Source organism: Equus przewalskii, chromosome 20, assembly GCF_037783145.1.
Source record: "Equus przewalskii isolate Varuska chromosome 20, EquPr2, whole genome shotgun sequence".
Classification (NCBI taxonomy): domain Eukaryota; kingdom Metazoa; phylum Chordata; class Mammalia; order Perissodactyla; family Equidae; genus Equus; species Equus przewalskii.
This window is the reverse complement of record NC_091850.1, coordinates 18,837,094-18,860,208: the sequence shown is the minus strand read 5'-3', so window position 1 is coordinate 18,860,208 and position 23,115 is coordinate 18,837,094. Positions and strand designations below refer to the sequence as shown.

Sequence of the window (23,115 nt, the reverse complement as noted above, 5' to 3'; positions counted from 1 at the left end):
TTTTCTAAGGATAAATCTGAATAGAAATTATTTAGAAAATTTTTCCATTTCATGACAAGGATCGAAGTGAGAATTTGAGTGCAGAGAGGGAGGGTGAGTACACAATCATCATTTTGATTCCACCAGTTTCATTTGGATGTTAACAAAACTAGTGTTTTTAATCTCTCAGAAAAATCTTAGTTTTAAAAACTGCATTACTGGGGCCAGCCCGGTCGCATAGTGGTTAATTTCGCCCACTCCGCTTTGGCAGCTGCTGAGGTTCATGAGTTCAGATCCCAGAAGCAGACCTGCACACCACTCATCAAGCCATGATGTGGTGGTGTCCCACATGCAAAAAATAGAGGAGGATTGGCACAGATGTTAGCTCAGTGACAATCTTCCTCAAGCAAAAAGAGGAGGATTGGCAATGGATGTTAGCTCAGGGGCAATCTTCCTCAAAAAAAAAAAAAAAAAGAAAAAACACCAAAATTGCACTCCTCAAACCTAACTAGCTCTCATTGTGATTTTGCTTTTCAGGCACGTTTTTCCAGCTTCAATCTTACTGTAAGGGCAGAACTTCAGAGTGAAAATGCATCCCTGGTTTTAAGTACTGGCAATCAAAAAAGAGAGGTGAGTGCAACTCTAAGTTTTGAAAACATTATACATTTCACTCTGAATTTTGTGACATAACGTTTTATGATTGTTTATAGTCCCTAAAGCAGTGACTAGTACCGCTCTCAACAAGTGACAGACACTTTTTCCTTCAAATTATACTTGATTAACTTCAAGCATGATTTCAGTCTCCTTCTTTGTAAGAAACTGGCAAACACCATGATATTTACAATTTACATGCCATGTTTGGCTTTACTGCTTCTCACTCTCACAGTAAATTGATGTTTTTACTTTCAGCTTGATAACAAATGATGCAATTGTAATCTTCCTCCTTAAAAACTAACATTATAAAATGCAGTTGACATCTGAAAAGCAGACCTGAGAAACACTTTCTTTACAGAAGTTATCTTTATACTGTATAGGATTACATGTAAATTTTTTAAGCTTTCTTCATTTAGTCATTGGGAAATTTCAAACAAAAAATGAAGTATTATTCCCTAATACAAATTCATACTGAGTCTTTGGTAAAAATGCAATGGTTTGAGTTTTTCCTCTTGTTCTTTTATAAAATAAGGCCGAAGTATTTGTTATAGATGTGGACACTTCAGCATGGTCTTCCCTCTTATCATGGGAGGGCTTAAAATCCCATGTGGACCTTATCAGTCAGAAAATTCTATTTGGAAGCTACCTGACATTCAGATGTTGTTTTAAATTTTCTTATTTCAAATTAGTGCTTATTTCAAATTATTACAATGTCAGTGACTTCTTATAGGTACTCACTTTTAAAGAATATATGCATATAATGCATATTATATGCACAAAATATATGCATATAATGTTTGCTTACTTTGTAGCGAGCACTTAGCCTGATAAATGCAAGGTTATTTCACATACAGAAAAGCCAAAGTTTTACCAGTAAGCACCTAAAATATGTGAGCCCATGTTGTATTGGAAAAGGGTAACTTTGATTCTTAAATATGTTTTGTTAAAATTTTATAATTGTCTTTATTTCCCCTAAATGTTAGTTTAAAGCAATTTATTATGTATTTTGTCCCAAAAGAAAATTATACCTAAGTTGTTTACTAAAAGCAATCATTTTGTAATTGTGTGATCTTAGGGAAGTCACTGATCCTGTCCAGACTTGAGTTTCTGCATCTGTAAATGCAGGGAATTGTTTTAGATGAATTTAAAATCCCTCTAAAAGGTCTGATTCTGTATCTGTCTATACTCCTGCCAGCTCTGTATCCCCGATAGATCAGCAGTGACCTACCCGCAGTGATTGAGGGGTTGAGGGGTTTGGACCAGGGCACTACATGCAAATATCTCCCCTGTTAGTTTGCTTTTTTACCCCTAATCTCCCTTCTAGCTTAAGGAATTGAGATGTTCCCTGTTAAATGCAAATACAGAAGCTTGAGCTGTTATTAGTCATTTGTAGCTACCCTGAATTAGTTTTTTTCTCAGAAAGCTGAAGGATGGGACACAGAGCAGACAAGTGTCATTGAGAGAGCTTGAGTACCTGGAGCACTAAAAACTGTCTGCTTCAAAGTTTTACTTCTGTTAAGAACTAATTTATAGGTGCTGACTAAGAGTAAGTTACCTGCAAGAGACAGTGTGGTATAATAAAAAGCGCATCAGGGTGAATATATATGCAAAAATTCATTTACCTGTACACTTGAAATTTGTGCATTTTACTGTATGAAAATTATACCTCAATTCGTAAACAAAAGAAATAAAGCACATTAGAATTAGAATAAGAAGACCTACTCAGGGTTTTATGTCAACAACCTGCACCATTTCAGCCTAAACTTACGCTATTGTGATAATACACTAAAGTCTATCAATAAATCTTTAAAACATATAATACTTTTCGTTCTCCCGGAGTTAAATTCACCCCTCCCTTGAGCATTCTGATTCAGCCAGTTTACTCTTTATGTATAAATTTCTGAAGGATAAGATTATAAATATATTTTTGGTTAATAAATTTGACACGGTTAAAGATTTAGAATAGATGAAAGGCGTTTTAAAATATAAACTCAATGTTTTCTCTGTATGTAATAATGAGATTAAGTACACTGTTTGATAGAAAATTATAGCCCAAAAGAACTCTGTGTACCAGGAGTTCTGATAGGTGTTTATCAGTGTTAACAATCTTGCTTAATAATTTTCAGCTTGCTATTCAAATATCCAAAGATGGGCTACCAGGCAGAGTGCCATTATGGGTTATCCTCTTGAGTGCTTTTGCTGGATTATTGCTGTTAATGCTGCTCATATTAGCACTGTGGAAGGTAAGCACCAAAGTTCCTTTGACTTTTTCTCTCAAATTGTCAACAACAAATTGTAAAATAAATTATGATTTATTTGTGGTGTGGAAAACAGTATCATACAGCAATGGAAAACACTGAAATGATGGCCAAGACAAAATAAAAAAGAAAAATGCATATCTCAAACATTGTGTACAACTTGATCCCATTTTTGTAAAAGAAAAAAAAATGAGCATATCCAAAATTCATGGAGGCTCTCTCTAGAGGTTGGAATTCTAGGGGACCTTTAATGTCTATAACGTTGGAAATTTTAAATTAAGTATGCATTACTTTTATAAGCAGAGAAGAATGAAACTCTCTTTTATAGAAAAAGAAAAGAAGGAAATCCAATGTCAATTTAAGAATATGTAAGAAATGGAATCATGATTAAGATAAGCCTTATTTTCTCTGTATCTTAAAAATCAAATACTTCTTTAATGAATCAACAAATATACCACATTTTATACAATAGTTGTGTGCCTGAGTGAGAGATGAGAGATTTATGAATTAGTTGATGAAAGGGAAATCTTATAGTTTCATGGACTCCTATTTCAAATACTCTTGTGAAACTAAGAAACCATCTATTTTCTGTCTGTTAATTCTGTATATTTACATAGATGTTTTACTTAAACTGAGGCATGAAAGATTTTTCAAACTCTTACCTGTACCACTTTCAAATTAAGCTGGAGTGAAATGATAGCTTTTTGTTGTTGTTATTGTTGAGGAAGATTCACCCGGAGCTAATATCTGTGCCAGTCTTCCTCTATTTTGTATGTGGGTCACAACCACAGCATGGTTCATGAGTCATGTAGGTCCACACCCGGAATCTGAACCTGTGAACCTGGCCACCAAAATGGAACACACTGAACTTAACCACTGTGGCACAGGGCCAGCCCCAGAGATGATAGCTTTTAAGATAAATTTAATAGAGAATAAAATCCCATAGAAAAGTTGACTTTAATGTTTTTCCAATTAAACATCAAATTGACATTTATTCTAGCATAATATCACCCTATATTTTTACCTATTGTTTTGTTAAATAGCTAAACCGTATTAAAAATACAGATTGTGGCTACATATTCATTTTTCTAATATCTGAGCAATAGAACTATCTTTTAATCAAATAGTTTAAAAAAGGAAATTTCTCTCTCACGAAATTATCAACTGTACCTATCTTTTCTGACTCTCATAATGACTACCTTTCTCTTTTGGGGGGTTACTCTTGGAAGAGAAGAGGAGTAAAGCCATGTAAAGATGTAAGTGAGTAAATAGAATCCATAGCTTTTCTCCAGCAAAGTCTCACAAGACAGAATTCTTCCACATCTCAAACCTCCAGCTTTTCCTCTTGCTTTCCGGGGTATCAGTGCTCTGTCTGTAATACCGAGCTTTGCCACACTGTGGTACCCAAGGCCTGGCTTAGGTTGTCAAGGTTGTGCTTGAAATACACAATGCGGTTTCTTCATTCCTATGTATCTCTAATAGAGAGGGTCTGTTACTGTTAGTTTCTTTCAGTGTGGTCTTCCGAGCACTGCACTTCCCCTATAGTTCTAAGACTCTGCTGACAAGAGAAGAGAAAAGACAGAGCTGATATTTGGATAGATTCTCCCTGTCTACATACCTGTTTAAAACAAACAAGTTTCATCTACCTGTTTTTTGGTCATCAGTCTGAAAAAGCAGAAATGTAAAAATAAACACATTCTTCCATCCAGTAAATGCTTTGTTGATACATTCTGATCGCTTCTTAGATCTTCTTTTCAGTCCCAAAGGAAGGTCATTTAACAACCTTTGGACTGTCCTGACCAGGAGGTGTAGTTAGTTCAGGTGCTTCAGTGGGAGATCCAGCAACCAGCTCTGTGATTCCATGGCAGAAGGGAAGGAAACTAGCACTGACTGAGTGCTTACTATGTGCCAGGAACTGTTTTAAGCTTTTCCACTTTAATATTAACATCACCCCTAAGAGGAAGACACTATTTTGAACCTCATTTTGTAAAGGAGGAAGCTGAGGCATAGAAAAGTTAAATATGTTCCCAAAGGCCACATGGTTTGTCAAGCTTCAGAGAAAGGATCTGAATCTAGGTCTTTTCCCTTCAGTGCCAAGACTATTAACCCCACCGCTCTATGTTCTCTCTTGCTTTTTATTTACTCTGTTGTCCTTACAACATTTTCAACTAAGTATTTCAACTCCCTTTTCACTTGAGGACACTGAAGCAAAGAGAAGTTAAGCAACTCTCCCAAGATTACCAGCTAGCCAGCATTCAAGTGATGCTCTCTTTGCAACACCCATCCCTTTCCCGGTACATGCCACTGCTGCATGCTGTGGGACAGGGCTCTTTACTCCAGACTCCAGAATTAGGTTTTGTTCAAGAGGGTCATGAACTCTCTGCAAAGTATTAAAATATTTGATTTTGGAATGAGAGTCTCTGGTTGACTTCAGACTTTCAGCATTTCCATTAATCCTAGAAGATTAATGGCCCCTCCTCCTGATTGAAAGCTGTGTTGAAAATCCCTGAAGAATATGTGTGGTCTGCAGTAGGCTCAGAAAGCTACTCTCATCCCCAGGCATTTTTTTATCCTAATTAGATCTGGAGCAGACGCCTCCGGACTATCTCTTCTTCCTCCTTTTTCCAAATCCCACGAGTCTGGGCATTCACTGGAATTCCTAGTCTATGACTCCATGCAAGGGACAGGCCATGATTCCATTTCAAAAGACACAGTCTATATCTGCATCTTAGCAGTACACATGGCAGACAAAATCTAGACAAAATCTTATTAGCTACTTAATGTTGAGAGGAAGAACCTTGTAGGGGACATGGGTTTAAAGAGATAGAGAAACACATCCTGAAATATGGTACCACATGCTGAGGGGGAAGCCCACTCAGGCCAGTGTAACCGATAGAGTAGAATGAGACTCAGCCACAGAAGAACCCTGAGAAAGCAGGACACTCCTCTCCCTTAACTTGATCTCATACTGATGCCTGAAGTTCCACCATTGATGATTCACTTATTAACCCTAAAGTTTTGTTCCTCATTCAATATGTATACCCTTGGGGAGTGTGGATGGGGAGTAACACCTCACCATTTTTTAGCCTTTTACATGTTAGGTTGAATTTATTCATTCCACATTAAGCACATACTTTCTGCCACAGACTGATTAATCAGACCCTTTGCTATAGGGTTTTGAACTAGGGGAGCATAAATAAGATCATTACATAAATACGGAAAGAAAAGGAAGGAAAGCGAATGCTACAAGGAAAGTCTGGAGGCAGAAAACAAATTTGACTTGCTTCAAATTTTGTCTAGAATTGGCCCCGTCCAGTTGAGGCTCTAAACTATATTCTCCTAATCTCCACTCCAGTCATCCAACTTCCACTAAAAACCTAATGTTAACAGAACTGGTTGGGGGGAAAAGTTAACAGACGGTAAGTTTTAAAATAGCAAATTTAATATGTGAAAACAAAGGAAGGTTGAAAAGAAGGAAAAAGGCTTGAGAAAGGAAGGATGGAAGATCAAGAGCTGGCTGGGCAGGAAAGAGAAAAGCCTTGTAATTCACCACCTGCTTTTGTGAAAGTCTAGTCTGGTTGATTTTCGACTCAGGACAAGCAGGCGCAAGTTTAGGGGCCTAATGGTTTGTGAATCCAGAACTTTTATAATCTTCTATAATTGGCTCAGAGGAACAGGACTGAGACATGTAGGAGAATTGGCATTCTACAGAAGACAAATTTATTGTTTTTTCATGTTCATTTGTTCTGCTGTTCCCTTTTCCTCATCTACCACAACTAGATTCTAGCATGGCGGAAGACACAAAGCCCTGAGTAAAACTTCTCTGATTTAACACTGCATGTTTTGACCATTTATCCCCTCGAAGCATTCAATCGTTCAATAATTAATTTAAAAATATATAATTTCCTTGCAGAATTTACCATAACTTCATGTTTAATATGATATGAAGGTACCACACTTTCAAAAAGTTAACTTATTGTGTTTGCTTGAACTAGTATAGCTCACTTGCAAATTTTGGGAAAAAAATACTTCTCTAAGACCCTTAATTTCCTTTTTTTAAAATACCCATAATAGGAAACAAGTAGATAAATCACTTGTAATTTTTATGATGCCCCAGATCATAGATCATAATGAAAAATGACCCTTGTTCACCCCTATCTGAAGTTTTCCATATTTTCAAGGACTCCATTTTCATATCCAAATGATACAGGGTGTTTTTAAGAGGCTCTTCGTGTCAAGCCCATATTCATAGATCTTCTGACACAGTTAAAGTTAATCCCAACTCAGAAATCTCCCCAACCCCTTAGCCATAGCGTACCTGCCAGATTCTCCATCGATCCCAATGACCTTAACTTATGACCGTCAGTTATCTGATGGAAATTTCTCTCCCACATCACTGCAAAAAAGATGATGGCAAAGTAGAGACAGTGCCAGCTAACTGCCATTTGTACCTCCTAAAACGTTTTCCCAGAACTCTTTATTTTAGTTAACCACATGTACTAATTTTTATTAGGAGACATGATATATTTAACCAATGAAAAAGTTAAAAAGTGAAATAACAATTTCATAAATGTCATTTCTTGACATTCATTATTACTTAATAAGTCAATGAAAAGACTACCTCTCAATTATGTTGATTGTTTGTATTCCCAAAATTGCTAACGTATTATTAACTTAAATTTTATTCAAGGAGATTAGTATTTATCACCTAAATTCTAATAATTGATTGTGTTATGTTTGGTATTTTCTCAACAGATTGGATTCTTCAAAAGACCACTAAAGAAGAAAATGGAGAAATGAAATATTTTACAAGAAAAAATAATTATTCAATGACCTATCCTCAGGTTTGCCTAAAATATGTGACAAGAAATTTATAAATACAATTAAAGACATAGTCCTTATATAATCCATCTAACTTTATGTAATCCATCAGGGATTAATCACTTGGAAAATAACAGATCAAACTAGATCCCAAAACAATACCATAAAGATATATTTTATGAAATGATGAAAAGTATTTTTAAATAATTACTCATTTTTGATGAGTATTTAAGAAAATTACAAAGTGTTTTTAAGATGAAGAATAACCTGTACAAATATGTTTATATATTAAATAACCACTCAAAGTATTTAAGGAGTGCATTAAAAGATTTTTATGATCATTGAAACATTTACTTTCAAAACAATATAAATTCAGTTTTTTCCATTGATTCCTGATGGATATCGACATCAACATGACAGTCAACATTTGTTAATGCCAAGAAAGGAATTGCCTGAAAAAGATTACTTCCCCCTATTCAAATGAGAAAAAAATTGCAGGTAGAGTCTGTAGACAATATGGAATGAAAATAGGATTAAATCACAGAGAATATAGTCAGCATCTTTGTGTTGGGTTCTGCACTGGAAAGTTTTCTTTCCTGAGTGTTTGGAAAATAGTGTAATTGAGCTGAAATTCTATCTGGGGTGGAAAATCAAGATAGACTTGTTTAAAAGCAAGTGCACTGAATGGATTAATTTAAGCTTTTACAGAACACACTTAATTTTGATATTGAGCTCTAAAACTCAAAACTCTTTTATACTGAAAAAACACATCAGTTTTGTGTGGCATAACAGTGATTTGTCACAAAAAGCCACGCTGTTTGTGGGATATGCCAAAATGGTTTCTGAATGGAACATGGCAGTGCAGATAGATGCCACTGAAATGCTGAAGTCATCTTTGCTGAGCAGCTTTTGAATGTTAGGGGTCCCAGGATGTAACCAAAAGTAAGAGTTTTCTCAACTCCTTGGTACATGGTTCATTCAAACCCTCAAGCTGTGAGAGTATGTTTATTTTTAATTTTTTTAAAGGTATTTAATTTTCCAAACACATTTCTTATTTTTCTGAAAATGCAGTATTCCATTTCAGTATTGTATTTTACCAAGAAGCCACTGCTTTTTAAGTGTGGCTTATTAATATTTAAATAGAACTCCAGAAATGTATTTTAAAGAATTTCAGGTTTGAAACCTCGCACCAACAGAAAGATGTAACACCTTTGTATGTGCTTCTTTGTTCTTGAAGTAATCATTATGGTGCATTGGACTCTACTGTAGCATAAACTCCTAGGTTGCTCCATTTCTTAGGAAAATAACAATGAATGAATGTATAGTAGCTGCATGTGTGAACTACTGCTGTAAAATTTGCTGTCACGTCTACAACAACTCCTCTCTCCACCCAATTGACCAACACAAGACCAGAACCTGTAATTATGCAGAAAGTCCTGGACTCTGCTTTTCTCATGATGCAGCAAACCAACGGAGAAATTAAATACCGTGGATTTAATTTTAGTTTCCTTTTTTTTTTTTTTTGAGGAAGATTATCCCTGAGCTAACATCCACCACCAATCCTCCTCTTCTTTTGCTGCAGAAGATCGGCCCTGTGCTAACATCGGTGCCCATCTTCCTCTACTTTATATGTGGGACACCTGCCACAGCATGGCTTGATGAGCAGTGCTAGGTCCTCACCCGGGATGCAAACTGGCGAACCCCGAGCTGCCGAAGTGGAGCGCATGAACTTAACCACTGCACCACTGGGCCAGCCCCTGGATTTAATTTTTTAAACTAATTTTCAAGGAATTATCTGAGGACTCAGAGTCAGCCTACCTCATGACTCTCCACATCTACATCTAAGATCCTGATGGTCGAAGCCATGCACCTGGGGAGGGCCAAGGTCATCAATAGCTAGAAGGAAGGCTCAGTCTTCCCAGAGATTTGGTATCCTTCTACTGGCCTGTCCTTGTTCAGAAATGTCTACTTTTGAAATTACCTTCATTCCCACTATTTATCTCCAGGTTCAGAAATCACTCTTTCCACCTATTCTTTCTTTACCCAACAAAACTCCAGTTTCTCTTATTCACGGTCACCATGTTGCACAACTCCAGTGCATGGAAACCTGCTCAGCAGTGCTGCTCCAATCTGAGCACATTCTTAGAAATAAATCTAACACATAAAATTAAATTCTCAGTCGGCCTCTGTGATCCCTAGGCAAAACATTCACTGAACCAGAAGTGTGCACATTTGAACTAAATATATTCTTAACCCAAAGGAGAAAAAGAGAAATGATAGCATTTTGAACTTTTTTAGAAAAGAGAGAAAGAGCTGTTTGGCTACATCACATAGCTACTTGTAAGGCTGGCACGTTTTTTAACATGTCATTCCTGGTGTTTAAGTAGAATATTTAATGAACTAGATATACTATTTCCCTAATATTATAATTTGTGGAGGTTTATGTGTGTATGTGTCTGTACATCTGTATGCATGCGTGTGTATGAACACATATGCACCCACACACACATATGCAGGCATACAAATTAAGTACAAAATACCTCAATAACACCAAATGACAGGGTTTACAAAAGATAAACACACAAAAGTTATATCAACAAGAAAAGTTTGATTCACCCACTTTACATATACTTTTCATTTTCATTAATATTTAACTTTAGCTTACAGTTCTGCAACTATCTAAAAAACATAAATGCAGAGGCTTTGATTAAAATAATAAGTCAACAGATGTCCCAAATTAGCTTTTTGCAAATGTTCTAAAACATAGTCAATGATTAAGAGATATACTAAACTCTATAATTTTATTTTAAAACATTTAATAAGAAAAGTGAGTGATATTTAAGACTATGAGCTTATTGGCTAAATTAAGTTGCCAGAAACTTTCTCTTTTTTTAATTTTGATATTTTTTAAAACTGATTATTGCTTCCACTGTGAACTATGTATGAAGTGCCTTTCCAGACCAAGCCTACAATGGTATATTAATAAATCGTTTAACAACTGGCTCTCCAGGAGGAAAATATTCCGAATTTGTATCATTTGCCAGTTCCCATGATTTAAATATTCTTGCCATGGTCATTTTCAAGCTACCAACATAACCCTAAACAGCTTGCAACATTCCTGAAACTTTATCTGTCAACTCTCATGAACCAGCATGAGCTGGCTTCAGCACACCATTGAGATAGATTAGATGACAATGATAGGTGATAGATGATTAGATAGATAGATAGATAGAAAGAAATATAACACATTGTATATATATATACATATATATACACACATATGCAAACACACACAATATAATCGTATTTCAAATTATGCTTAAAATACTGATCTCAAGCCCAGTAGACATAATGATACATAGTTCCCCATTCTTCCATGTCAATTTTTAATACTATAGCCTTCCTTTAATATTAATAAAATGATGTGAACTTGCAGGAGAAGAAAAGAGTTGAAAGTAAGAAAATATAAAGGATGACACGCAGTGAAAATCAGACCTCCACAGCCACAGAGAAGCTGTTTCACATTCTCTAGGAATCTAGAGTCCTGGACTGATACTGTGAAGGTTATTCTTTGTAAATATTTGTGATTTCTATGATCCAATTCGAGCTTCAATGATCCAATTTGTTCATTTGTTTTCTCTGAGCACTAGGTTCATGGATAATTTAATCCTTGAATACTTTTTGTCATAAATGTGCTTGAAATGAAGCTTCTGGAGGAGATATTTTACAAAATTTGATGCTTACTCAAACATAATAATTTTACCTACAAATGCGTAGATAGATATATATATACCTCCTCTTTTCCTTTTAGAAAATCAACGTCTAGGCTCAGTTGGAAAACAAATACTTGCACCAAGAGCAAAAGGTGGTTGCCTGGTACTTGAGTAAAGCTGGGTTGTAGTAGAGGCTGTGAGAAGCCCTGGCTGTATTCTCTGTCAGCATCCCCCGAAGGGCCACAGAGGTGCAGTGTGAATGGCCAGCCCACCAACTTCCAGGCGATGCGCTTTCATACAGGATGACGCCTTTGTCAAACATGTTGTAATCTGCTCCATGCGAATTAACTGTCTTGGATTGCACAACACTGAGAAAACCAGGGAAGACCCAGCCTCAGAGCATGGTTATTGTTCAAATAAAGAGGCTTCTGGCAGATCACTTTTTTAAAAATAGTATCCTAGGTACCCTTCATTTATTTTCAAAACTTCTCAAGTGCCCCTCTGTTAGTCTTCTCCCCCAAGGGAGATTTTTGGGGAGACTATGGAGGAAAATCTGTTTAAAACGTGTTCTGTTTGCTGTGAATACTAGCTTCTGCAAGGTGACCATTTATACAGGATTTCAGTTGTAACTTCTTCTCTGGCAGTCTAACGGGATGAGATGGTATAACGTAATAGGAATAAAATGCAGTGTACTTCAGAGATGGAACATCTTTAAGAGATTTGTAAACCTTTACGGAACACCATCAGCAACTGTACCAATGGGGGAACTGGCAGGATGCAACCGTCTGGTGGGTCTCCATCAGCACCCTACAATTCCCATCCTCACCTACGGAAATAATAATCCAAAAATATGAAAAGAAGGGCTTTAAAATGCTCACAGTGATGCTATTTTTTAACTAAAATAAACAATTTAACTGTAAAGAGCAGACTTTAATGCAAACACAGCTTCAAGGTGAGTCCACTGGGCAACCGCTTCCAATCGGACTACTGACCCTAAATGCCTCCTACACAGGACTTCTGAGACCACCACTAGATGCTGACTCTGCGGTACATTATGAATGCTGCCACTTCCTGAATGGAAGCACTGCTGTGCAACATCTTATGTAGAACCATAAAAATAGACTTAGCATCTAATATTGTAATCTGGTGAACAAGTCAATGTCTTTGATCCTCATATTAAAATTTAACCTTGCATTTAGACATTCCAAGTAACCGCCTTTAACTATCAACCCTGAGGAAACATAAAGGAGAGTGTGTAGGCTCTTCAACCCCAGTCCCATTATTCCCTACAACATCTGGCACCCCAGATGTCTAGTTCTTAACTGATGAGAATGGATCCTTCTGCCCCTATAAAGTTCCTGAGCTTAACTCCTGAACCCACTACATCCTGGGGTCAGCCCTTCCACATCAGACACATCCATAAGCACTTCTTGCTGAAATTTTACCATAACAAAAAATAAGTGAGGATGAGTTATCACTTCTAACCTTGGACTCCATCCTATGAGATCAGCTTTTGTTTTCTTTTCTTTTTTAAACACATCAAAACCCTTCCCCCATAGCTAATGAGTTCAGAACTTTACATAAGGCGTCCTTGCATTTTCCTCCCAGCACAGACTGGAGAATTTCAATGATTTTAGGATTGGGCAGCAGGAGCTACAGCCCTTTTACAGGCCCTCTCTGCCTTCTGCCTTTCAGTTGGTTTCTTCTCTTCTCAACTGCACAGCAGGGATGTTCTGTTTTGACCTGGGGCTTCCTTGGCAAGGTCGTTCATTCTAAGCCTTGTGCCCCTTACAGGACTTTGAATGGTAGCTCGTTCTTTGTTGCCGACTTGAGACTTGGAAATCGTTTAATTATCTAACACACCACGGAAATCATGGCAATAAACTCAGGACCAGTGACACTCATAACTAATGATGTTTGATCTTACCATATTTCAAGTCACGTTTTTATGAAAAAAGACAGTCTGGAATTTCAGGAGTTCTTCTACAAAAGACTGAGACTCAATGTTTAATCTTTTATTTCAGTTTGACCCATGCATATAGAATGGGGACAAAATTTTAAAAAGAAATCTTCCAAATGACACAGAATGTAAACCAGGCGTCCTCTTGAACAATACCCTGCTGACAATCCCTGCCCCCACCCCCGTTCTTTAAGAGGTGGGAAGAGATTGGATGGGGCAAAGGGAGGGATGTGATTGTTCCTTTCCTCCACAGAGTAGCCAAGCAGAAGGGTGCCACCACACAGAACACATCGGTGGCTTCCTGAGAGGTCACAGCATCATAGGTCCAGTGCCAGGGGGTAGTCATCCTGTCGTGCCCCTGAGGCATCTTGCGAGTCAGAAAAATGAGCAGGAGAGGAAATTAAGCTATTTACCTTTTATGTATATACTTTTACTCCTTGAATACTGTAAGCTCCCTCAGACCACGTCATACCCGCCCATAATACTAACACATGTACTTTGCACATATAAATTGATTAAATAGAGTATATTTTTCCTTGTCCATTAACCAGGGTTAATTTCCTGGAGTTTAACACACTTTGGGCTCAAGTAAAAACAATCATTTGAAGCAACAACAGCTCAGATCTTCTTCATACTAGAACCATGTGACGTGGGACATCCCCATACTTAGTCTTGAATTCTGAGACACCCTCTGCCCCTATTCAGGATGCAACAGCCTCCTCTCTGCCTTCCTTATGGGGAAACAATGGCCTCTAAGAAGAATGCTGTACTGTGTATTACTACTGTGAGGTTGTAAAAGTGTTAATGGACAGTGTAAAGAATTGTATCCATTTTACTAAAAAGAAAAAATGTTGTATATAATAACTACTGCCCTGAAACATGTATCATAGGTACTCCAATAAACTTCTCTGCACCGTCTAACATAAAGTGTATTGCATTGCTTGTTTTTTTATTTACCTCAGAATAAACTCATTAAAATGAATAGCCTAAGGGTATGTGCATTTCTACAAGACTTTAATCGGACCGACTCCTTAGAAGAAAATGTTTTGATCACATTCAGGAACAAAGAAGCGTGACCTTTGTTAACTCTAGTAATTTACCAGATGCCTAATTTAAACCCATGTTTTAAAAGAAATCAGTTATAGGTAACAGTCATTTAAGCTGATATAATTAGAAATAGCTGAGAGAGTAAAACAGTGTTTTGAATGTCTGATGTATGGTGCATCCTGTACACTGCTTTGAGGTCAGAGATTTGGTATTTTTGTATAATTCTATCTTATCTTGTGTATCAGCTGTGTATTTTACGTCAAGGTAAATGAGCATCCTGTCTACTATGTTAAATAAAAAAATGACTCAAAAATGTGACTACTGTAATTTTAAGTACATGAATTTTATCCAAGGTTAATATTTCACCCACAACTCCAACTTTTTTTTAGCTCCTTAGTAGGTTTTCGCTTTGATGCTGTAAAAGGAAAAAGCTGAAAGCAAATTAAGTCTGTCTGTGGTGTTTCCTGTACACAATATAGCAATGCGATTAGTCTTTTGCAAACTTGAGACAAAAACCACAGAATCCTATTACTACATATCTTCTCCTAATGAGATGGTTTAATAATAAATTATCTACTATATAATAATAGATTGGACCACATAGAGTGAAACAAGAAAAAACACTAAGAAGTAAAAAAAAAAAAGTTATTTTCTCTATTCAATCTATAGTTTAAAGAAATAAAAATATGTAAGGTCTAGAAAAAATACAGGAAGAATTTTTAATAGTAATAACACATGTTCATCTTGTAAAAGATTTCATCCTCAAATTATGGTGTAGGATGAATGATGGAGGTGTTTTTACAGAGGAAACAGACTGAGTTATGAAGAGGTTATTCGCCTGGTCCCGTACCTAATTTGCGTCACCACATACCCCCGTGCCCTGTCTTTTCTCTCTTCTTGTGAGATAAGCAATTCTGTTCCTACTTCACCCAGGATGAGATTGCAGTGGAGGTACCAAAAAGCATCTGGATATATGTATTTGCTATAAAATGTGGCGTACATCGGCACTTATTATTTGTAAGTCTGGAACATAGGCACAATATTTGCTTTCTTATCTTTTGTGGTAGCTTTGTTTACTCTGATTATAACATTAACGTGATGATCATGGGCACATGTCAGGAAGAGTGTTAACTGAATAGAAGTGATCATTAAGAGGACTGGACGTGATTTCTATTTTCTTTATAATAGCTATATTATTTCAATTGTTTTTAAATAAAAGAGTATCAACTTTTAAACCAGGAAAAAATCATTTAGGGTAAAAGAGAATATATGCTCATTGTGGAAAATTTGAAAAACAGAAAAAATAATTCAAAAACAGACATTACACAAGCACAGAAATTACTAACATTAAATTGTCTTTCTGGGCATATGTGTTTATTTTTTACATATTTCTATTTTGACACAGTTCAAATCACAGAGAACATGGTACCCTGTACTTTTTAAAAATTTAGCATTATATTTCTTAATTTTTCTTTAGTATTAAGAGGGTGATAGCCATCAATAGGGAGGAAAATTACCCCCCCACACACACACACACACACATTCTTTCCAAGTTAATAAACATTATACACATATATACATGCCATACTAAAATTCTCCATAGTCCAGATGTCAAATAATTACTTCTTTACCTACTTCTTCAAACAGGAGTGGGATGGGGCAGAGAGCAAGGAGTGAATGGGCAAAGGTGGGAAAGACAATCTCACCAAGAATAATAGCAAATATGGCTCATTTATTGTGCAAAACCAGCTGGGTTATTTTATTGACAATTCTAGAAAAATAATTTTTCCTAGAAACAAGACCTGGCATCTTGCGTTCTTGCATTACAAGACTTTGTAATGCATATTACAAGCATTAACTAAAAGAAGTCAGTAAAGGGAGAACAGTGGAACAAAGAAGACAGGAGACATAGAAAACAAATAGAAATATGGCAAATGTAACTTGGACCATATCAATAATTACATTAAAGGTGAATGGTTAAGCACTCAAATCAAAAGGCAGAGATTGTCAGGCTGATAAAAGTCTAAGGTCCATCTATATGCCCTCTAAAAGAGACAGGCTTTAGATTCAAAGGCAAAAATAAGTGGAAAGGAAAATGATAGAAAAAAAATTCCATGCAAACAGAAACCATAAAAGGGCTGGAGGTGCCTATATTAATATCAAACAAAGTGAACTTTAAGATGCGTGCAATTCCAGACTTGGGAAGATTCTAATCTTGTGAGGGGGAAGAAGACCCCTGGAATTCCTCTAAGTATAGAAATCCTAGATTTGTATTCGTGTTGATTTTAACGTCCAGCAGATTTTCAAGGACTCATTGGTGCCTGAAATGAAACTTCTGCGTGGAGTAGAGCAGAATCATAGAGTCATCCCACTTTGAGACTTGAGCTTAAATCAGTAGGTAGGGTCCCTGACCTGCACAGATTCCAGTTTCAGTGGTCCAATTCCTCCCTGATGGCAGGAATAATAGGGCAAGCACCATTGTCCATAGGCACCCAGGCTGCCAGCCACTTCATAGTTGAATGCAGTTTGGTCATGTGCCAAGGCTCTAGTTAGTACTTCACTGGCAAGTGCTGGCTTGAATTAATAAAAGCAGCATTGAAACATCTGCAGGTTTGGTCTTTAGCTTCCATTTCGTTCAGCAAATTTTTGGTTTTGTAGAACCTTTCAACCGAGTATGTGTGGCACGGATTCATTTAGACACTACAATTCCAAATGGTATTCCAAAGACAAGAGTGGAAATGCCTCAACCTGGTAAATAAAGAATAGCATCCAGAATTGGCCATCAGACTGTAATTAGTGGAGCTGGAAGTTAGCCATGCCAGGGACTGTCCTTGATGAAATGCCCGGGGCTCTTTAGTTTCACATGCTGAGTCTCTCATTTTCCAGTTTCTTCCTTCCTTTACTCTCAGACTTTTCTATTCTCTTTGCACCCAAGTACCATCTGTTATTCCTTTTCCCACACTTTTCAAACCCGTTTTTCATGCCTGCCCATTCTGCATACCTCATCACTATAAGTGAGTACTTCTGCAAAGATTCCAATTAGTGTATTGTTTGACAGCACATCAGTTTTCTACCTTTTAAGATGGACCACATCTTCATGAATGAAGATTGAATGTTTAAATGGTCATTTGTATTCTGCAGGAGATTTACAATTGGGACACATAAAGCAGGTAGTTTTGAATGAAACTGATGCAGCTGGGTGGTCTCCCATTTTTCTACAAGGAGAGGAAAAAGAGAGAAGTCTAACATTTATTGCCTACATCCCATGTGCCAGGCACTGGGCTAGGCACTTTTTCCATATTATGCTTTTTAATCCGATCAATAACACTAAGTGGTGGTATTATTATTATTATTTCTGTTTTTCAGATAATTTAACTGAGACTCAAAGGAATTAAAGGGCCGGTTCAAGGTTATAAAGCCAGTAAGTGATGATACTGAAATAAAAACCAAGATCTGTGTGATTCCAAAGCCATTTCCCGCAACAGCAGGGACTTGAGAAGAAGTCACAGGAAGAAAAATGAAAACACACTGATACAGGAGAATACACATCTATCTTTGTAGTACCTGGCACGAAGTAGACACAGGAAATATTTGTTTATTATTGAATGAATGCAAGAATTGATAAACTGAGTAAAGTTTTATTTATCCAGCTATTATACCTCTTTGGGAGGAAAACCATGAACATACAGTGTGGTCACTAATCATAGACTCACAGATTTGGAGGCAATTTAAAAGTCACTCAGTACTGGAAACTTCTCTACAATGTTCATGACGTGTGACCCAGCCTATCTCGGGCTCTTCCAAGAGAGAAGTTCTCACTCCAGCTGCAGCCTTGCTCTGCTTCTGAGAAGCACTAATTGTTTGAAAGCATGTAATTACCTTCCATATTCTAATGTTAGCTCTGCATCAACTTAAGTGTCTGTGCATTTATCTAAATCTTCTTTAACCTATTAATTATATCCTAGAGTAATGAATCCCATAAACTTACCGCTTATTGTGCAAAGTCATACTTCATTTAATCTTTGTCTCCATATTATTTTAGTGTCTAAAATTGCCTCTCCAGTTAATATTTCTCAAAGTATTTCCCTTCTACCAACTGTCAGGACTCTCAGATGAGTGTTTTAACTTATTCAAAAAATAAAAGAGCCCAATTGATAAAATTGTAGCAATATTAAGATCATTACTATACGATAAACTGTTTTGAAGATCAAGGCAATATACGACAATGCAGACACAAAATACAACACAGCTATAATGCATTTTGCATCTGATGATCTTTTCTCATAGTGTCAAGTGGGTTCTTGATAGAATTATGAAGGTTTGTAAAATGAAAGAATGCATTTTACAAAGAATGTCTTAGCTCATGTATGCTGCTGGCATAGGTCAAAAAATTAGTAGTGCTTATTTAAGATTTTAGATCTTTATATTATTATGCTTATGGGTAAAAAGTTTAAATGAAGACTATTTCAACATTAGCAAGCTACTTCTGATAAAAAATGGTAAATACTAACTAAAACAAAAACTAAAAAATGTGAAAAAAAACTTTTAATGGTTATTTAGAGGATAGGAAATTGAGACCTTAAAGAATTCCATCCCTAAAAGTGCCTTTAAGGTTCTCCCAAAGTTTTAGATAATATCAAAGCCATAATACCCAAATATTATAAATCAAAACACTAAAATTAATCATCTTCCATTTGCATAAAAAATATAAATATTTTTGTATACATGTTCCAGAACAAAATAAGTATTTTGGAGAAATAATAATTCATTTAAGGCTGTATTTGTTTTCATGTAATATAAAACTCAGTTTAGAGTGGCTTAAAATTGTTTACAACATTTAAACAAATTGTGGGGGGCCGGCGAGTGGCACAGTGGTTAAGTGTGCACGTTCCAATTCGCTGGCCCAGGGTTTGCCAGTTCGGATCCCGGGTGCGGACGTGGCACCGCTTGGCACACCATGCTGTGGTAGGCGTCCCACATATAAAGTGGAGGAAGATGGGCACAGATGTTAGCTCAGGGCCAGACTTCCTCAGCAAAAAGAGGAGGATTGGCAGCAGCAGTTAGCTCAGGGCTAATCTTCCTCAAACAAAAAAAAAAAACATTGTAGAATAGCCAGACGGTGGAATGCTACTCATCAATACAGAAGGAATGAACTACTGATACGCAACAACAGAGCTAGTTTAATCTCAAAAGCATTACGCTAAAGGCCACATACTGGATGATTCAATTTATATGAAATTCTAGAAAAGGTAAAACTATGTGATAGAAGGCAGATAGCAGTTGCTGTGGCTTGAGCCAAGGTGGCAGTTGGGGGGAATGACTGACTGCAAAGACCTGTGAGGAAACTTCTTTGGAGTGATGGGAAAGTTCCACATTGTGATTGTGGTGATAGTTACATGACTGTATACATTTGGCAAAACTCTTGAAATTGCCCACTTAAAATTAGTGAATTTTATTGTATGGAAATTATACCTTAACAAAGCTGACCAAAAAGAGAAAAATATTTTTAAAAAGGAAATTATAAATACCTAGACTTTGACAGAAATCATCACCTCAAAGGATGGTGATGAAGCTGGGTGACAGAAGCAGGCAATGCTCTCAGGAACAAAAACAGGAAAAAAAGAACTGAAAAGGAGAAGACCCGCTATGCATAGAATATTTACTGGCGAATGGAAAGGTACAGGTGGAAGAGAAGCAATAATCTGGGAAATAACACAAGGAAATTTCCCAGAACTGAAAAACGTCTAGAATTTTCAGATGAAAGAGGCTCACCAAGTTCCAGCCAGGATTGTTCTTAAAAAGGCACAATCCTAGAAATGATCTAGTGGAATCTCAAATTCAAAAGACAAAGAGAAAATCTTATAAAGTTCTCAAGAGATAAAGATATTGCGTACAAAGGAAAAAAAATTAGACTCCGACAGATTTCTCATCCGTAACATGGAAAACTAGAAAACAGAAGACCAGAGGCAAAAGGAAAATGACTTTCGAATCCCAGCTCAGTCCCCCTTCATGTACAAGTATGCAACACAAACACTGGAAACCCCAAGACACCAAAATGTGCCACCTATGGGCGTGTTTTGGGGAAAAGAATAAAAGCTACCCTGGTCAAATAAAAATTTTAAAATGACAAGAATAATAATATAGATAAAATAGAAGAGGTCACTTAATCCTCTGACGCATATTAGTTAATCAAATAAAGGTTAAAAGATACTTGTTTTTAGAAGATATTCTTGAAATAGGAAAGGAACCTTATAATAAAAAGTATATTTTTTAAATTAAACTTCTTAATTATTTTAACAAATAATTAAAAAGGAGTGGGCTTAATTTTCTGACATGACCGGAAGTCCAATGATAGATAAGTTTGAACTGCTGCTGTAGCTCAGTGATATCATCGTCAGTTCTTGGAAACTTTGATTCTCTTGGCCTTTTTGCTGGCCTTGGTCACAAGCCAGTTTGTTGCCCCTTCCGGAATGACAGCTGTGTTCCAAGCTGGAAGAAGGTAGGGAGAAGTCCAGTCTGACCTTTTTTAAAAAAAATCAGAATCAGAAAAGATTTCCCAGAATTCCTTCCTCCCAGCAGACTTCCACTTACGCCTTGTTGGCCATAATAGTGTTACATGACCATTCCTAATGGCAAGGAAATAGAATATTTAACTTCCAGTCTCCATAGAAGGAGTAAGAGAGAAGTTGCGTGGGATTGCCTATTAAGTGATTCAACTTGTACCATCCGCTCAAATGATATTTGAAATAAAATCAACAGAAAGAGGGACTGCTCAGACATCCTAGGGGATACCTAGCTCTCCAGTGAGGCATTTGCTTTATGTTTAAATATTATTTCCACTGACTATAAAAGGAAGCATCAGCTCTCTTTAATCAATTTCGATGTGCTTAGATTGAACATTGCTATGTCTTTCAAAGTTTATTCTTATATGAATGGAACTTCAGACCAGAAAGTTTCTCTGAGAACCTTTCCAACTCCAAAATTCTGTCTATGAAAGTACAAAGGAAAAATTAAAAAACTCCAAAATTCTATCTATGAAAGTACAAAGGAAAAATTTAAAAACTCCAAAATTCTATCTATGAAAGTACAAAGGAAAAATTAAAAAACTCCAAAATTCTATCTATGAAAGTACAAAGGAAAAATTAAAAAACTCCAAAATTCTATCTATGAAAGTACAATGGAAAAATTTTAAAACTCCAAAATTCTATCTATGAAAGTACAAAGGAAGAATTAAAAATATTTTTCAAGATAATTCAACACATGTTCCTCATAATATATCATGAATCTATATAGTGCCTTCCTTAAGACTCATCTAACATTTAAAACTCTAAAACTATACATTGTTTTAAAATATTTAGGATGCTATTCATTTATTAAAATATTAATTTAACAGAAATTTATTGAGTATATATTGTATGCAAGTAATTTTACACCTGAAAACCAAGGGGCGATCTCCATTCCTTCAAAGAGGTATCAAAAAATGCTGTCTGTCTGAGGGAAATTATTTTCTGACCATTCTTTGGGAAATGTTTTCTGCAGAGTTGTAAGTTAAATATGTCAACACTCAAGCTCCAGTCTTTTTCTCAAGGAAAGCCTACCACACAGCACACTATGATCACTCCCTTCTCTGAATTCCTACGGTAATTACAGTCTGCACCAGTCCAAATGTCACTAAATGGCATTTTAATTTCATACATGTGCATTTACCCAGGTATACCTATTCCAGGCTCACCTGAAGGTAAACTGAGCTCATGTTAACACTTAGAAACATCCTTGGATGTACTGAATTCCTTGTTCTGTGATCTGCAGTCTACTTATTCTTGGCCCTTAAAAAACAACTACCCTCTAATTCTTTCTGGAAATCCCCAACGGGCTGTCTCATGCTGATGAACACAACTTCTTGGTTATCAAGTGGTTCCTGCCATTTTCTTCCTCTGCTTCTTGCTCCTGGCATCTCCTGCTGCTGGCATCTTCAGTACAAAGGTGCAATCCGTCCTCTCTTCTGAAATGGGGATGCGAATACTTTCCTTCTGTGTCTATATGACTTTCAGTTACCCTGGTGCTCTCACTCCTAAAAACAACGCTTTCTGTTGTAACTCACCAACAGGAGCCAGGTCAGACACTTTTCTGTAATCAAAGTTGTCCTCCTTTCAGATGCCAATCATTGCTTTATCTATCTCCTCCATTAAGGTAACTTTGTTTATGACGCTCCTCAATCCTGAATGTAAACTGACTCTCGTCCTCCAGTCCTTCCAACCTGCACTGGCAAAGTCCAAGTAGGAGCCTAATCACAGGAGTACTTCTAGGGGCTGGCCTGGTGGCGCAGCGGTTAAGTGCACACGTTCTGCTTCAGTGGCCCGGGGTTCTCCGGTTCAGATCCCGGGTGCGGACATGGCACCGCTTGGCACACTGTGCTGTGGTAGGCATTCCACATATAAAGTAGAGGAAGATGGGCATGGATGTCAGCTCAGGGCCAATCTTCCTCAGCAAAAAGAGGAGAATTGGTGGCAGTTAGGGGAGAATTGGTGGCAGTTAGCTCAGGGCTAATCTTTCTCAAAAAACAAAAACAAAACAAACAAACAAAAGTAGTACTTCTGACCCCACAAGCTGACTGTCAGCTTCCTGAGGGCAGGATGCACTGTACTTCTGTTTTGCCCTTTCTCTGCTTTCTGTGCAGTCGTTG

General features: G+C 36.8%; 1 protein-coding gene across 4 annotated transcripts in view; it reads left to right on the top strand.

Moving 5' to 3' along the window:
- The window catches only part of ITGA1 (integrin subunit alpha 1), a 148,065-nt gene extending 133,315 nt beyond the window's left edge, over positions 1 to 14,750 (top strand). The window contains exons 27-30 of one of the 4 annotated variants that reach the window (XM_070586895.1): positions 517 to 609; positions 2,760 to 2,876; positions 7,647 to 7,735; positions 11,149 to 14,750. In XM_070586895.1, coding sequence (XP_070442996.1) covers positions 517 to 609; positions 2,760 to 2,876; positions 7,647 to 7,691 — 255 coding nt within the window. In that variant the 3' untranslated portion in view covers positions 7,692 to 7,735; positions 11,149 to 14,750. Of the gene's footprint in view, positions 1 to 516; positions 610 to 2,759; positions 2,877 to 7,646 lie in introns of all 4 variants that reach the window. The other 3 variants (XM_070586894.1, XM_008530872.2, XM_070586896.1) reach the window with 3 other exon arrangements.
- The last annotated feature ends 8,365 nt before the right edge of the window (positions 14,751 to 23,115 follow it).